Raw genomic sequence first — 18,523 nt, 5'->3', positions numbered from 1 at the left:
AAGCACCGCCAAAAAATGAATCGATAAAAATAAGAATACAAGATACGAAACAGTTACTACTGCATATGACAAAACATAAAAATAAAAAAATACAATAATGACAAGAAAATAAAACACAACAACAAATGGAACAAATTCTGAACAGTACGACATTACTGATTGTGAGGAAGATTTCGGCCCTGAATCGCATGTGTGCACAATATGTAGTATATAATAGGTACTGTGCGAGTCAATGGAATCAAAGAACAACCATATCTGCCACAACAACATCGACAACAACAGTAACAACAACAACAACAACAACAACAACAACAAAAACAACGACCATATATATATATATATATACTATATATATAAAAATATACAACATATGCATACAGAAAGAAAGATATAGAAAAATAAAACAACACACTGCATCCCCCGCCTTTGTGACTATGAAAACCTAACTTGATAATATATTTTAATATGAACATTGAACATACAAATGCAGCAAAGATCGTGAAATATAATGTTGTACAACAAACATGTTGTTATATCAACAGCAAAACTAACTCATCATTCCTGAAGATAACGTACATAATATCATACATCGTAAACTAATGACAAGAACGAGAACTGACTTTTAACAAACAATATTTTCGTCACTTGTTACTACATATATATACATATAATATATATATACATATCTAAAGTACGTGAACAGTATGCGTTGTTTTATCCCAATAACTGTAACAACCGGATATGTCATATAGCTTTATACCCGCTTCGTCGCCTCGTATATTACAGCTGGCTCTCGGCTCTCTGTGTCATCATTGTCGAATGAATAGATCAATTATTGCAGTAGTACGCTGAATTAATATGCCTATAGTATGCATACATAGGTAATAGGTATATATACAATAGGTACGTAAACGTAGGTTAGCCTGTGGCATGATTCATTTTTAAAAATTTTTTTTCCCTTATATACAACGCATTTAATTGTCTCGAAAAAAAAATCTGCTTTTTGCTACACGTCGACGTAGATTCTTTGTTCCTTTTTTTTTCTGCGGATGCAAGAGTAAAGTATGAGAAAAAATTTTCACGTGATACAGATATGATGGCGTAGACGTTTATTAACCACAGTATTACAGCAGTTTCAAACGCGTTAGTAGGGGATAGAAAAAAAAAAAAGAAAACATGCGAGAGCAAGAGAAACGGCGAGAGAAATAAGAGGCCGATGTATAGTAGTAACATTTTGAAGATAACGACAACTGTAAACGACGTAGACTACTTGGATGATTAGTATTGTGTGAAAACGGACCTGAATTTAATACCATTGAGTTGTTGAGAAATTATTGAATATTATAGAGTAGTAATCGTTTGTACGAAAATAACGGTACTATCACGACATTATATTAGATATGTATATTTAAATTTTGTGATTGGAACAGATATATTCACATGTTAATATTATAGGCACAAAAAAGATAGATTGATAGGTAGATAGATATATGTATTACATACCTCTTAACTACCTACGTCACAACGTCAGTCACACATACGCCGTAGATCTGCCGGACCCTCCATGCACCTGCAACCATCGACCACGATCAAAGGTTAACAAACAAAAAAAAAAAAAAAAAAATCTTCAATAGTAGAAAAAAAAAATAAATAAATAAAAAAAAACAAAACCATGTGTTTTTCACATGAAAAAACAACAAATCTAAATACGTATTGATAGAAAGAAAATGATAATAATATGTATAAATACGTAACGATCACTGCCTTATACCGTTGCAAGGGCTACCAGAGCACTCACAGACAAACATTCAGTCAACCACTTCTACCGTATATATATATATATATCGTATATAAATATCGATTTCGAAATCCGAGGGCGAAAAAAAAAAAAAAAAACAATTCTCAACGTATTCATACGTACATACATACATATCTACGTTACTTATATATCACCATTTATCCACTGTATGTATGTATGTATGTATGTTTATGCGTACATATGTATGTGCACGTCGCAAAAGTCGGATACAGCAGCAAAAGATAGAAAAAAAAATAAATAAAAAATTTATTACTATCAAAAAAACCGGAATACATACACGACGTGTAAAATCTATGTATGTACATTTGTTTTCCACCCTTAAAAAATGAAGGAAAAAAAGAGATTCGCAAAAAAAAAAAAAAAAAATACATATAGAATAAATATAAAAATTAGAAAAGAGAAAAAAAAAATACGCACACAGCTAGTCGATATAACCTTTTTGCTTACCACACAACAAATTGCGGCCTGACTAACTCCAAGTTGATGAAAGAAACGAGAAGTTAAAAAAATATATATATATATATAATATATATATACATACTACTACAATTGAATAATATCGATATATGCACCGGAGAGGTGAAAATTGATTAGGAAGAAAAAGATGATGTCATGTTGGAATGTTTGTCTGTGTGCAGATGCAGCTTTACTCCGTGTTGTTGAGACGGAATCGGAAGTCGACAAGTTCAGGGATGGTGAGTGAGAGGAGGCTTAGGCAGATCTACGGCTCTGGGATTAATCTGATTCGGAGGCGGTGGCGGAAGCGAAGGCGAAGGTGGAGTGGCCGAGTCCAACGCGGACGCGAGACTTACTTGTTATTCAAAATATACCCCCGCAACGAAATGGTAAGTTTTGTTATACAAATAATATACCCGATGACCCAATCACTAGTGCTGTTTCCTTCCTTTCTTTCCTTTCCTTCCTTTCAATTTCGAGGGGCCGTTCATTTGTAAATCAAACGCAATGATTCCAATTCATTAGCATTGATTTCGATTGATTGATATTGATTTATATTATATCGTGGGATTTTCATTGGACGCTGGTAATGCAGAATCTGGCAGACTTGGCCAAAAAATTGGTCGACGCAGAATTCGTGACGATACGTGTACCAAATGATTTCCAATGTTACCCTTGTTATCCAATGATTTCCGAGCCTTCTAAGCGGTTTTCAGTGATTTCTAGGTCGGACTGAATCACGAAATAACGCGACGAATCATTGGAAATCAATAAAATGTTAGTGAGTTGAAATCATTTGGCGATCCCTCCGTGACCTTGAACTTTTCATGATTTCCAACGTTTGTCACGCCGTTTCATCAACAATAGCATACGATTTTAAGTGGTTTGCAATGTTATTTCGATCATCTTGACTGATTCCTCGTTATTTTAAAGAATATTTCAGTCGCTTACGGCAAGTGCCTTTTATTGATAATTTGATTTCCAACCGTTAAATCTATAACTTCCAGCTTGATCGAATAGCCCGTCCTTCGATTCCCTCTCTTTTTTGCGTGCAAATATCATCTTGGAACACTCGTTTTCGAATATAACCTATTCGGGGCATCATATTTTCCACATCACTCTGTAACCCCATCCTTAATGTAATTCGAATTTCAACCGAATCACCGTACAATTATCATTACCGGCTATGTATACTTGAGTTCAAGCATGATATTTAACGTCTTCCCGAACTCGGAGGTAGAAAGCCCAACCCAAATACGGTCGTCTCGCGTTATGAGGGCTCTTGTCGTTTAAGCGGGCAGGCAGCTTATGCAGTCAAGAGCAGTGTGACGATTTCCACGACGATGTGCCGTTTTTTAGAGAATCCAATTCTGCCTACAGCCCTGCAACGACTGGCCTCACGACTCGAGACGACGACGGTTAAAACGATGCCAGCTATAGACACGTATATCCTACGTATGTATGTATGTACTTATAAACACTTATGTGTATGCGTACGTTTTCGGTCTCTTTCAACATCCGCGTCTTTCCGCTTCATATATAAATTACTTCATGCCTACACCCTCTACACAGACGGTGACCCGGTTCTGAAGGAAAACGCAATTAATCGCTCGAGGTACACATCGCAAAATGAAAACCTGGAATTTCTACTCTTTCGGCTGAAGCGGTAGATAGATTGTCAGGTGTGTAATGGTCATGGCAGTCGGTGTCCTAAGCTCTCGTTTTCGGCGCATTATATATACATCCATCCATTTACACGTATGTCTCTTCCTTTAGCCGCACGACCAAAAAACGCGAGAGCCTACGATACAAGCAATTCGATTTAACGTGTCAGCAGATTCAACCAGTTATATATTGGTGACACTTTTGGATTTTGCGGAAATAAAAAATTGGATCGTTGTGCGATAAAGAAGTGACCAAGACTGGCAAAATTAAAATATGGGAAAATAGGTTTAATTGCGGTACGTATTTTCAGTTTAAAGTTTGAAAGAGGACTGTTTTTACAATAATGTTGATTGACGCAGCAACCTTATTAATTTTATGACATATGAGACCTCTTGTATATATTTTATCTATAATGACTAGAAAGAGGGGAAATCGGGTGATTTCACCCTTTGTAACAATACATTGTCACATACCTAATGACGTATCCAGGGTGGCCTGGTCACGAAATTATGGAAAACCTGGAAATGTCATGGAATTTTGAAATTCTGGAATAGTCAGGGGTTTTTGCGGAAAGTCTGGGAATCGTTTGCTATTTTTTTTTTTCCCACACATAACGTTCCACAACTTTTTTGAGTCTTAGGTAAATGATAATAACTGTGATAATACTAACAAGTATAAAATATTTGACACATGATAAAAATAGAAGCGTTTCCAATGCGTATGCTATTTTATTTCGCATTTTTTTATTTCATCTGAGTTTGTACAGTTGTTGTATCAAGTTAACCATCAAAATCTGTATGCACGTGTATATTTTATTTTATTTATAGGGAGTTATAATATAAAGAGGATTAACGTAACGAAAATTTCTCATTGTAATAATTCTATTTTTCCTGCTTGATATAAACGTAACGACAAAACGAATATCAAGATTAGTTTTGAATATTCCAAATCAGTATTAACGTCACGATAATTATTAGCTTATATGAGCATATAGAAACAACAAAAAAAACAGAAGGAATTCAAGAACGATATGAAAACACAATATTCAGTATCACGTAGGATAGGTTACAATTATATTATTATTTACATGAACGTTGTAAGGATACACTATTGGGGCGATTCCACAGCTTACTTTAGTGTCAAATTAGCTAAAATTGATTTTTGGATTTTACGGACGCTGTATCGAAAATTGTCGATTTACGCATTACTAACGGTGCGTAAAATCGAATTTTACGTACAGTGTTGCATAAAAAATGAATATTTGTTCATATGGAAAATACGCATATTTTTCTCAATTTGCTTGAACCAATTTACCCGTCTGTAGTTGGGCAATTACGGTTGTCAATCGGAAACAGTAACGTCGGTTGTTTATGCGCAGTCGATTTAACACTTACTAAGAGCTTTGTATATGCACGCGCGTGTATGCATTAAAAAATGGAACGCAAATATTAGACAATTTTCATTAGTTTTATTGCGGCCTCTGCAGCTCGCTGCCTTGACACGATAAGAAGAAAATCTCGTAATCTTCTTACCTTTCTCTTACACTGTATAGATTTAGGGATGAATGGATCCCGCCATCTGAACCTAAAGTTAGGCAAAAAGAAAAAACCGCTTACACATTTTTTAGTAGTGTAACTTGTGCTAATAATAGTGAACACAAATAAAACAACATCCCTACTGTATAATCGAAATTAATCTTTCAATCAGCATATGCGGATAGGGCACGCTAAGATATCAACAATATGTGGAAACGTTTTATAATTAGAACGTTCAAAATAAATAAACTCTAGTTTCCTATTGATCCGTTTCTAATGTTTTGAGTTTATTTTGTTTGCCATAGCGATCTCCGGAGATACTATTATTTTTTTTTATCTACCACATAATAGAGCTGTTGTTTCATCCGGGTTTACTACACAGGTGATGGAACTAACATTGCTCGAAACTTCTGTAACATTTTTATTCTCCGTTTTCCTATCTTTGATTTAGACGGTGAGGCCCATTCATATTTCACCTAACCCTTTCCAATAGACCTACATAATACAGTATCACACCTGATGAGTAAATAATCAACCTGCGGTGACAAAAATATAGTTTCGGATGTTCTCGGTAGAACAGATCTCGACTTATGTACCTCGAACTGCAACCACATTTTCTCTTCTCTTCATGTACGAAACTCAAATTTTCTGTGTCTGTCTGTCCGCATTCTCGCTCATAACACCCGAAAACTACTGAACCGAACTTGATTCTTTTTTTTTCCGTGTATAGCTACAAAATCTGACTGCGTTTCAGTCTATGTATAGTTGTAATCAGATCGGTAGTTTTGTAGGTATATAAGGATATTTGTAAGCAAAATCGGAAGGGGATTACACACTTATGCAAACACTGACTAAACTCATACGTCTAGCGAAAAGTTATAATCAACAGTTTTATAAGTACTCGACGAGTTCTACGAGTTTGTCCAATAGTTTTGCCACAGTAAGCATTTGAAAATATTAGCGGACGAAGCCGCAACGACTTGCTAGTCATCGATATTACAATAGACACAGATTTGTATTGGGTTGGGTAGACAGGTGCATCGACGTAGATGAGCGCCGGGAAGGTTCAAAGAGCGGCAAACGGCTAGGTGAACCGGCAAGGGAGGGCGAGGGAGCGTGAGGAGGGAGGGGGGTGTGCGCGGAAGCAGTCTGCGTGGCGGCGTCGAGGGTCGATACAGCGGGGTGCTTGTCGTCTACGCCGTCAGGCATGCCACCCTTCGCCCTCCCCCCTTACCCGCCATCTCTTATATACCAAATTATCAGCTCACGTTTGGCCGAGGCTACCTTTAGCCGCCTATCACGTGTGTACTTTGCACCCAATGTTTTTTTACCTTACTTCCTGGATAGGCGGATGGCGTATAGTTTGTATGCATCGTGGAATGAAAATGCCGTGAGAAATGAAACGCCCCACTTTTGTGGTATACCTATGTATTTGATATGTGATAGGTATGAACCGTTTGGTACGTTGGACGTACAATGTATGATAGTTGGTTAGAAAATGCTAGGGTTTTTTTTTCCTACATTCTTCTTAAGGGGGGAGCCCTGGTCGATTTTGACGTCGATGTGTATATGTTTATGTAAATATCGAAGTACACTTATCTCCATTATAGACGTGATTCTAGACAAAAACGTTTAAGACACATTTTCATTTGACGCAGTAATAAAGAAATGACACCGATTCTATGAAAACGCAATAGTAAATTCGTAGAGTTTATGCTAGTTCTTTATTTCTCCGACGAATGAAAATGTGTGAAGTGTTTTTGTTCAGAATTGTATATAGAATGGGGATGTTAAGCCATTTTTCACGTTTGAGATACTTGGGCTTCGATATTTGAAGATATATACGGCCATGTCGAAATCGCTTTAATATGTGTATTAACATTTTTTCCATTACATCACTTATACACCTGTACTTGCACAAAGCGTAACAAAACATTTTATCGACTCGATCATTTGGTTTTTTTGTTTGGTTTGATTCATCTACTGCCAAATAAATGTTTCATTACTTTGTACGAAACTAATGGTTGTTGGTACTTTGTCAAATGAATCAACAGGTCTGATACTCGAGAGGAACTGATTTTCAGTTGTAACAACTAATTCTTTCTAAAATCATTCATTGTAAACAAAGAGCGAATATTTAATAGAGTTATTTACCCTTAATTGTACTATATTATTTTTACGGAGTTGACGGCATTCAAATTAAACGCATGGTTAGATGATTTTTTTTTTTTTTTTGAGCGTTGTGAATGGTTTTTTAATTTTTCGTATGTACGATGTCAAGAATGTCATTTTGTACTAATTGAAAATCTCGTTTATCCTATCTGAAAAGTAATTATGTGATATTGCTTACTCTACATTCTCCTCCGCTTTACCTTAATCTAGTCATATTGCGTTCATTACGAGGCACATATTTGTTCATTGTGTAAACTAACACAGAGAAGCCTCATTCATCCCAATATGTTTTCCACATGTATGTACCCCTAATTGCAATACCTTGTATAATAATTCCCATTGTATGTGTGTATGTCATGTATTAAAAAAACGGCCATTGCGGCGAGGATATGTTTCGCGAAGAAAGAAAAAATTGTCGAGACTCAGTATCCTATCTTCTGGTTTTTTCTTTTCTTCTTTCCGCACACATAATATGTATATCTACAAACTTACGTATAGACGTTTTATACGTATTATATAATTCCACACCTATATCGTCTGTTAACAGATTGTAATATTCACATTTCATTTAATTTTTCAACGATGAAAAATGATAATTTCCTCAAAATATTCACCGTATACTTAATAATTTGATTATACACTTGGTTCAATGAATATATACACGCAAAATTGAAGAAAGAAACAGACGAACTCACCCACCCCCCCTAGTGCATGTATCCACTATTTATAAAAATTGACGTGTATTGCACCTTATTTGAATTTGCACCTCATGTACAATGGACCAAAAATATACACGATCACAGATAAAAACTGTTTATGAATACAAACTAAAGTATAAGCAGAATGTCGAGTAAATCCGCACAGAATGTGACGTATTAGCACGATCTTTACTCAACTTCTCATTTTATTAAGTATTCCTATAGTATCCGCCTTGTAAGAATAAGAAAATGAGTTATAAATATTACATTTGAACTTGTTCACACAGAGTTTAAGTTCTTTGTGAATGCTTTCAACCATCCCTTACATTTAATTATTTGATCTAATTTATTTGCAAGAGAATAATTTAGAGATCATTCCTTTGCGTGTAAACGCATTAGACAGAAAGCAGAAAGACTAATCAACGAAATTCTTTTGAAACAAGTCGAAACACATTTATTTATACTGATATATATGATATTAGAGTATGATTTTGAGTGAAAAGTGGAATAAAGATCTTGCGACGGTTGTAAAGAAAAGTACTTTACTTATTGCGCATCGAGCGTTGCCTTAAACAAGCATTATTTATGCAGAAAATGAAAAATTGATTGCATAAATTTTGTCTGTTGCAGGCACCAGCGCCCACAAAAACGACACGGCGGGCAATGGAAGGCCTGCGCCTCTACTGGCAGAGCCTAGATATGGTGCAGCACCGCAGCCATATGGTGAGTTGTCGATATTTTTCCAAAATTTTATCTATGCTGTACCCTCCTCCCCGTATTACAAACTCATGCTGCCCCAAAGCCAACCTTCACACAATTTACGCTGCGACGTACATCAGTATAAACATATCCTCGCTAGGTTTCGTTTTATTTTTCTATTTTAATTAACACATACTATATTGATTAATTTATGTTAAACAATAAGCTGAAAATAAAAACAACAATACTTTCTGACATATCGAAACGCCTGGCGCTTCCTTTCACATATACCATCGCATGAATATTTATCTCCCAGTTACTGGTAGTGGGTTTTGTTAATTTTTCTACATCACTCCTCTTGCCCCCTTGTCTCTTATTGTTGTTGATATCTTTTTATGTTTTGGGAACTTCAGTAAAACGTATAGGTATGTACATACGAATTGAGTGAATGAATTTCTCTTTATGGTATTTTACTTTTCGTTTTTACAGCAATATATTATACTATGTAACGTAAATTACAGACTTTCATCGATTCGGGTACACTGAGCTCATCACCGAAAATTATATGTCTATACCATGACACGCTTGCACAAATAGAATTTCAGCAATTACCAGAAATATATTATTGGCTACTATCAAAGATTATTTTGTTCTAGGTTCCACGCCGCAAGTCGCATTCCCACCTGGGGCCACCCATGATCGTTATGAAGAGGGTTTCAATGGCCCTGCAACGTATCCTGAACCATACGTAGAACGATATGGGCTTAAGAATGATTTTGGTGGTCGAGAACCACTTCACCCGACTCCACCTCGTCCAGGATACGTACCAACACTTGGACAGACGCCGCCATCCACCACACAAGGCTCCGTCATGATGGTTTACGGACTTCAACCTGATAAAGTGAATACAGACAAGCTATTCAACTTGTTCTGTCTTTACGGGAACGTTACAAAGGTATATTTTTGTGGGTTTTTTTTTCAGATCTAATAATGAGAAAAAGCATTGTTGAACTCGTCGTCGATATAGATGTGTAATATTGTGAATCATATAATCCAGTCAAGTTTTTCATCACGCAAATATTTCAGGTGAAATTTCTGAAAACTAAAGAAGGCTGTGCGATGATTCAAATGGGCGATAGTATAGCTGTTGAAAGGTGTCTACAGAATTTAAACAATGTTACAATCGGTGCTGAGGGCAAACTGCAGCTTGGTTTTTCAAAACAGGCATTTCTCTCCGATGTCACAAATCCTTACAGCCTGCCTGACAAAACGGCCAGCTTCAAAGATTTTACAGGGAGCAAGAATAACAGGTACTATGTCTTTCCACAGTCTCAGATGTAGATGATGTTCTTTCGACATTGAACATTTATCGATTTAAGGGGTAACACCACTCTAGAATTTTGGAAAATCGATTTTTTCATTTTTTTTTTTTTGGATTATACAATGTCTTAGAATCATAAAAACAATATACAGTTGGTCCTATAGTGAAAAAATATTTTTTTAAAGGTTCAATTATCGATTTTGCCACTGCAAAAAATGGTTTGCTTTTTCGTGCCGGATCTTATACTTTACGAAAAATTCGTCCTCTCGTGAAGAAGTTTTAACAAAAGGCGATTTCAAAGATTGGCCCTATCGCAGTCATTTTGCATCAAAATGGTAATAAAAATTCTTTTTTCATACTTCAATATGTGTTAAATAAACTTTTTGAAAATAAATACTGTTCCTTCGTTCCATACTCCCAAAATAAATCGTCAAAGTTAGGCCTCTTTTCGGTTGTTAGAATGGTGTTACCCCGTAATGAATCCCAAAGGTTTTTTGGAGTACTGGTTCAACATCCACAACAGATGTATGACTGCTGAAACATGTTGAATCTTTGGTATTCAATCTCCAGATTCTTAAACCCGGCAATGGCAAATAAAAATAGGATACAGCCACCATCGAAAATAGTTCATTTCTTCAATACACCTCCGGATCTCACTGAGGAGACGGTAAATCGCGTATTTATGGAACGTGGCATAGAAACGCCAACTACAGTTAAACTGTTCCCACTAAAGTCCGAACGTTCTTCATCCGGACTTATCGAATTCAGCAGTGTTGGAGTAGCGGTAGCAGCAATCATGGAGTGCAACCATACAGCACTTGAAAACAGCAGTAAGTAACAGTCACTGTATGAAAACTGAAATAGAAATTGATCATGTTGATTAAACTTACTCTTAAACTCCAACAGAGATTATACCAAGTCATTTCGTGCAAAGTGCAATGCTACATTATACCAATTAAGCAATTTGAGCCTAGGCAATCAAGGAACCAAGTGTTGTGGCTGTTCGCAGTACTAGTTGTGCGGTAAATTCATGGTAGCTGCTATGTTCAGTTTGGCTGTTGATTGTGAAAAACGACAATAGAGGTCTGTAAAGAACCTCTGTACCCAATGATCTGGTATATACAGGATTATCCGACCGTAGGAAAAAAATATTTTTCAATGTTCTAGTTTGAAACTGCAGTTCGTGTTTATCTACAAATTTTCTGTATTTTACGAACGGAATTTAACAAGGTGACTTGTTTGCAATACCTGAAAAACCGAAAATATCAAAGAATTTTAATAAAGACTTGCAGCTGTTCCTGGGAATCCTGCTAAATATAGTGTTTAATACTAAGCTCTAAGTTTTTCAACTATTACTTATAATTTGAACTCAAAATTCAACAATGAAGCTATTTAATAGAAATATTTCATTATTATATTGTAACGTGGCAACGTTGCATTGCAGTTAACATGGGGGCACAGTGCTCGCCGGCCGATGAAATACATCGAGCAAACAAACGCGAGTAACGAAAGTTTAAATTCTTATTTCACCTGCTGCCTTTGCTCGATCAAGAATATTTATTTATATGGATGATATTGCTTATATTAATCATACTGCAAACGTGAATGCCAAAGGTTAAACTTCATTTTCACTAGTGCTTATGACCTTCTGCTTTCTGTTAGTGAAGTATTCCATTACAATGTTTTCAACAATAAAAAAAAAAATTTTGCAAAATGCGATATCTCAAAGCAAGAGGTCAAGGAAAAATCGTAATTACAGACAAGGAAACTGCTAATATGCAGGCAATTTTCAAAACCAAATTAAGTGGATACCCTGAATTATCCGTGTTAGGTTTTGCCTGATGGCTAGCCTGTATGAGAGTAACGAGGGTTTATTTCACTTATTCTGTCATAGATGGAAAGTTTCCGTACATCATGAAGCTCTGCTTCTCATCATCGCGCACCATACCGACCAACTTTCCACCAAGCAGTAGCGGAGTAGCGAGTAATTCATCTGGGAATGGGCACATCAAAATGCAGCAGGATTCCGAATAGAACGGAGAAACCCAGGGCCAGCGTCAGCGCCAGCGCCAGCGCCCCTCTATTGCCCTGCATCCTATATGCGCCGCTCCCATGCCGGCTCTGCATCCCGCAACGATTGCTCTTTCTCCGGTTCCTACCCCTCTGCCACCCGCATGCCTTCTTATCGCTGCGCCTGCCCTGTACCCTGCTGTCCCTCCACCTCCTCCTCCCCCGCTTCCGGCATTTTGGCCATACTGAAACCAGGTTCATTAGTTGGTTAACGGGTGGAAAGAAAGTTGGCGGTAGATTGGGGAAGTGATGATCTGCGATGACAAGACTTTTGGGCGTGTGGAAGAATTTGATATTTAGTCGATGTTTAAACAATTGACTTTTGGCATAACTGTTGTGTGTAACAGTGCATTGAGATAAGCATTATACCTAGATGCTTTAGAATTTATTCCAAAGGATTACATATCTTATATTTAGGACTATCGGCGGAACCCTTGCTTGTAATTCGCTGCATCGATCCAGGGAAGGTGTAGAAAATTAGAATAATATTAATTTAGCCACATATCAAACGGGGACGTAACGACGGGAAATATTTATTGAAATTCATCTGTCGCAGATCAAACGAGAGACACGACACTTCCTTCTTTCCGTTCACCTGTAATGAAAATTTGGTGAATAACGTCTTATACATGGCAGTGATGTTGAAAGGAATTGATTCTTTGCGCTGGTTTAACCTTATGTAAGATAAAACTAATCTGCTCTTATGTTACATATTGATAATCTTCCCATCATTCATGAAGCAATTTTTCACATCTCTAAATGATATAACTTCGTAAATGTGAAATCACGGTAATTGTCGAGTAACGGTTATCAACAACTTAGGGATCTTTTTTTTTTTTGGGGGGGGGTTTTTCAATTAATTTTTGTAAAGTTTGGAACAAATGGGTGTGGATTTTCCTAAAGCAACTGTTGCATGAAAATACAATAAACTTTTTCAGTAAAGAAAAATGTGTTATTGCATGAAATATCGACATTTTTCAACTATATCTCCAAATATTGGAGAAACCTCACCAAGCTTCAAACAAATCTCAAGTGTCGAGATGTGAAAGTTTGTCAATGCCAGTGGAAGAATTCGTTTGGAAATAAAAATCTTTTGCATGGATTTTATATCATGGGACCTGATAAATAATAAAACCAAAAGTATATATATCCGTCTATGAAGGAGATTAATCGGGTTTGTCCGTTATTATTAGATTCCTTTGATATAGCTTGGAACCGTTGTATCAGTGCTCTCTATGATGCAAAAAGATTGGGGATTAGACGCGTTAGTAATGAAAACGAAAGTTTTTTTTTTTAAATTAAACATTAAACAAGACTGCTGTTTATAAGAATGTCAAGTTGACCAGAATCTCGCCACGACATTGTTCCTAAGAAACGAAAACAATCCCTCAGCTGTAGTGTTCAAGTTGCGAGGACTAGACTTGTTGCCGAAAACCTTGATGCAAAAAAAGTGAGTAACCTGAATCCCCTCTCAATCGCACGATCGGATTGAAGAGTGTGAATTGAAATTCCATATATATATCTATATCTATATATACTTGTATATAATAGATTGGCATACATAAATACATAGGGTGCAACTATACATACTATGTGTAGATGTGTGCCTTCCGGGAGAAAAATCAAGGGGACAAAAAATAATAAGACAAATACTGATGTGAAAAACACAATGCTGTAGTGTCTCCCAGTAATATTTTGACAGACTGTGGGACGTTTTTATAAAAAAAAAAAAGAAATACACACACACAAACACATAAAATAATAATAATAATTTAAAAACACAAAAAAAAAAGAAATTTTTTTAGAAAAGGTGTTTCTAAAACTTCGAAGCGAACCAAATGACTATACTGATATAAATATACAATCTTGACTCGGCCATACGTATCGTAAGGAAAAGGGATAATTATTATTATACCCTTTTAACGCGTAAAGAATATCCGCAATTTTGTCCATTGATCGTGAGTGAACTAACAAATGAAGTATAATTTAATTAAGTAAAAAAAAAAGAAAGGAAATAACAGAAGTTTATATTCGAGGCAATATTTGTTACAATACAACTAGAGAGTAAGTTGTACATCGTTTAGGATCCGACCCAATGAAGCTTAAAAGGATCCCATAATGATTGCTGAAAGCAACATACTATATGACACATGTGTAAATTACACATTCGTATGTATACACTATATATACAATACACTACGTATTGTATATAAAGGACTATGAATTCAATAAGGACACTTCTTTTCTTTTCATCACACGACGATGTATATTGATGCGAAATATGTGAAATTAGGTGGATGTGAGATTTGTGCGAAATAGTAGCCTAATAACGATTAATGGTCATCTATCGGTGCATGATATTTAAGAATTGTTTGAAAATTGTTTCAATTCCTGTTTACGAAATATTATATGATGCATAAATGTATTTTGCTGGTTCACCCCTCCCTTCTTCCCGGTTTAAACTTAAAAAATATATTTTAATCTTCTCCGGAAGTAACTTTACCCTATAGTTATTTGTTTTTTCTGTTTTAAATTATCAATATTATTAATAATATTGACCATTTCACGTCACATTCTCACGTTATTATCGCATAAGTAGGTTTCCTTTATTTTATTGCCTAATTCGAAGTTTAAGTTTCTATGAGAAGACTAACATATGTCATTTATTGTCGTTGAATAGTCGTATGTTTTTTTTTTTTTTTTCATATAGTGATCACGTTTTTAAGACATGTAAGGGTAGTCTATAAGCGATTAGAAAGCGTAAGCATATCATAAAAAAATTTTGTAGATATATATATGTATGTGATGCGAAAATAAAAAATGAAAACTAGGCTTCAATTCAGGGATGTGATAACGGGCGATTTAACTTGATGCTTTTTTGTTGGTCCTCCGCTAAATGAAATAAATTTTAATGAATTAGGAAAACAGAAAATGCAATACCCCACGTTTTCATCCTACATTTCTCTGTATACCGACGTTATCACTTTCCTAGAGGATATCATGAATTTCCTAATTGGAAGTCTAATTTAATGTGATGTACATTAGGCATTCGGTTATAACGAGATGCTTATACTAGAAAAAAAATTTAATAAAAAAACAAACTAAAACTACACATAGAACACACACTTTGCATGCAAGACTGTTGCTTATTTTCTGATACTTTACCTGCAAACTTATAGCTGGGGTAAAGTGAATTTGTATTACACGTTACAACGAACACACGACACGCTACTGAGCAGTACTTCTAACTGGAAATGCAATGAAGTTGTAATAAATTACTGCAAGCGTTTTTGAGTATAAGAATGTAATGTACATACATGTAATTGGTGTTGATGCATTTCAATAACTTTCTTTAAAGACCCCTAAAATTTTTCAATAATAATTTTTATGCCAAACTATTCAATTAATTTTGGTAAATCGTAGATTTCTACGATAACAATCTATTAATGATAATTTTACTTTGTTACTGAAACGAAGCATCTATTATTTCGTGTATTCATCTACTTCTTAAAATCGCTCAGTAGTTAAATGTTCCAGGTAGAATATAACTCGAGGTTCCGAACATAACACAAAAGTTACGCATGTACATCAATAACAACAAACTCGAGGTTGTAAGATAAAAACCTAATCTGTGTCGATAAGTAATTATAAAAACAATTTGTTTAACTCTATTACCAATACATATCCCATCTATATGTATATATTTGCGAACGCATGAAAATACAATTTATTGATTATTATTATTATTATTATTATTATTATTATTATTATTATTGCGATTATTATTATTGTTTATAGTTCCAATTTTCAAAAAATTGGAATATATATATATAGACATATTGAATGGATATTGCGTTTAAGGCATTAAGTTAATCTTTGTAGTTAGTTAGATAGATCGTAGGTACATATCGTTAACATTATTATTATTACTATTAATATTATTATTAAATATTAATTATTAATAGTAAGTATTGTATAGAAATGTTACGGCAGATGCGTTTTGGTTCGTTTTTTTTCTCAATTCTCATACTGCTTCTCTCTTTTTTTCAAAATTTTAATGTAATAATGGATTACTCAGACGATTATAACTTATGTTACTATTGTTATTGTTGTTGACAGAGTGAGAAAATTTAAAGGATAACAACAGTAATGTCTCAAACTTAGCTATGCAGACTAATTCAGCGTCTTGATTGGTGTCTTTTTGTTACTTGATTATTGCTGTTGAAGTACAATATTTGACATTGAAATATCTTAGGAAAATTAATGTAGGGTACATATTTACAACAATATTTTGAAAAATTCTGAACTCGACGATTTTATTATTGTCAGTGATGAACATATTCGTACGAATGGTGGCGGCGGCGTGGACGGCAATATTATATGTATGCGTGGGACAAATAGATACATCAAATGTGTACATCAAAGAAAACAAGCCAAGACGCAGCAGCCTTTAGCAATCCCAAGTATTACCGGTGACATACCCGTCTGCTCCACATATCAGGTCGTAGGTATTCTATGCACCATGACGTGTCATATCAATATTTATATTCCGCTCCCTCTCCTTTCCCTATAAAAACATTCGACTTTTATTTCGCGAAAAACAAGATGAAAAATTCTTATTTAGAAACGACGTACACTGCGAAGTACTAATCACTCCATGCCCCATCCTTTCTCCTCTTATTCCTCCTCTCTTTATGGCTCTGGTTTTCACCTGCTCCATTAATCAGTTTCTAAAATCTGGTCCAAAAAAAAAAATAGGAAACTGTCTACTCTATGCGCCGTCTTCCCATTGCTGCATCAAAAGACAATTTTAGATTATAAAGAAAAAAAATGAAAAAAAAATCATAAGGTTTGTTGACTATACGTTACATACTGCATATATACATATATATGTAATACTACATAGGAACGTGCAAAATTTGTTAAAAAACAAAAAAGAAAAAAGAAAGAAATGAAAAATAATCTTAGTGCTGTGTATTTGGAGAATAACACGGAGTAGCAATGCTGACCAGTGTCGCGAAAACTACCCTTTCGCCCAGACTGAACTGTCAAATATTATTAAATCGACAGTGTATAGGCGTAGAATTAATCAGCTCGGGGCTCAAAATAGAAATACTATAATTGAAAAAAAAAATTGTCGATTAAAGCAAAGAAAAGCATAGTTGCAAAAGTCCTGTAATATATCCAAATAAAGTTAGCTTGTCGCTAGTTTTGAATCTAGTATCTGCCAACTTCTTTGTGTACTCTTAATGCTGCTCGGTTATTGACTGACGGTCGCAGGCTCTCTATTTCTTGTACGACAATACGCTAATAATATTGATATTAATGAAGAACGATTTATTTATTTAAATCACAATCTGTGAGACGTAGTAGGTATATATATATGTATGTATAAATAATTGAAACTAGAAACGAAAAGTTGTGTAATCGAACTCATTCCTAGTATTAGCCATCTGTATTAAACTACGAGATCACAACGGATAAGAAAGTAAGAAAACGAAAAAAAAAAACAAAACAAGAAAATGAAAAAGAAACAACAAACAAAAATAATTGTATTGAAATAATATACCTATCTACATAACCAATTATCGCACCGACACAACACTAACACAACTTACATGAGATATGCTAATAATAGTAATATCTTTATTACGAAGCAAAATGATGAAACAAAAACACAAACAAGCAAAAAAAAACAATTATGTATATTATACTAATATGTGTCGTATGCTCTAATGTTGTTTGAAGAGTTATTTGCGAGTCAATTATCTGTGCCTAGCAACCCTGCGCACCCAACTACCAAAATGTACCACCATTCACATAAAGAATAATAATAATAATAAAAAGAAAGAAAAACGAAATCAATAAAGAAAGAAGTAAAAAAAATTCAACGAATAGTCAAATAAACACTCTAGTGTGTTGCGCAAATAAATTGCACCCCTGTACTTGTATCTGATATATAATCTGCAAAGCCAATATTATCCAGATATTTGTATCATCTCTTCTCTGAAATTTAAATATTCCGCTTTAGTTGTTCACTAAATTTTCATTTTTCTATTTCGTAATTTTCTTAAATAGATTACATAAT

At 34.9% G+C, this 18,523-nt stretch overlaps 1 protein-coding gene across 3 annotated transcripts in view; it reads left to right on the top strand.

The window, feature by feature from the left end:
- LOC124177171 (heterogeneous nuclear ribonucleoprotein L) overlaps positions 1-18,179 on the top strand; it is a 79,156-nt gene extending 60,977 nt beyond the window's left edge. The window contains exons 7-11 of one of the 3 annotated variants that reach the window (XM_046559259.1): positions 8,976-9,068; positions 9,701-9,999; positions 10,131-10,354; positions 10,936-11,195; positions 12,260-18,179. In XM_046559259.1, the coding sequence (XP_046415215.1) occupies positions 8,976-9,068; positions 9,701-9,999; positions 10,131-10,354; positions 10,936-11,195; positions 12,260-12,399 (1,016 nt within the window). In that variant the 3' untranslated portion in view covers positions 12,400-18,179. Of the gene's footprint in view, positions 1-8,975; positions 9,069-9,700; positions 10,000-10,130; positions 10,355-10,550; positions 10,848-10,935; positions 11,196-12,259 lie in introns of those variants that run through there. The other 2 variants (XM_046559260.1, XM_046559261.1) reach the window with 2 other exon arrangements.
- Positions 18,180-18,523: the final 344 nt, after the last annotated feature.

The sequence above is a fragment of the Neodiprion fabricii genome, chromosome 3, assembly GCF_021155785.1.
Source record: "Neodiprion fabricii isolate iyNeoFabr1 chromosome 3, iyNeoFabr1.1, whole genome shotgun sequence".
NCBI classification, from domain to species: Eukaryota; Metazoa; Arthropoda; class Insecta; order Hymenoptera; family Diprionidae; genus Neodiprion; species Neodiprion fabricii.
This window is presented reverse-complemented; position numbering and strand designations above follow the sequence as displayed.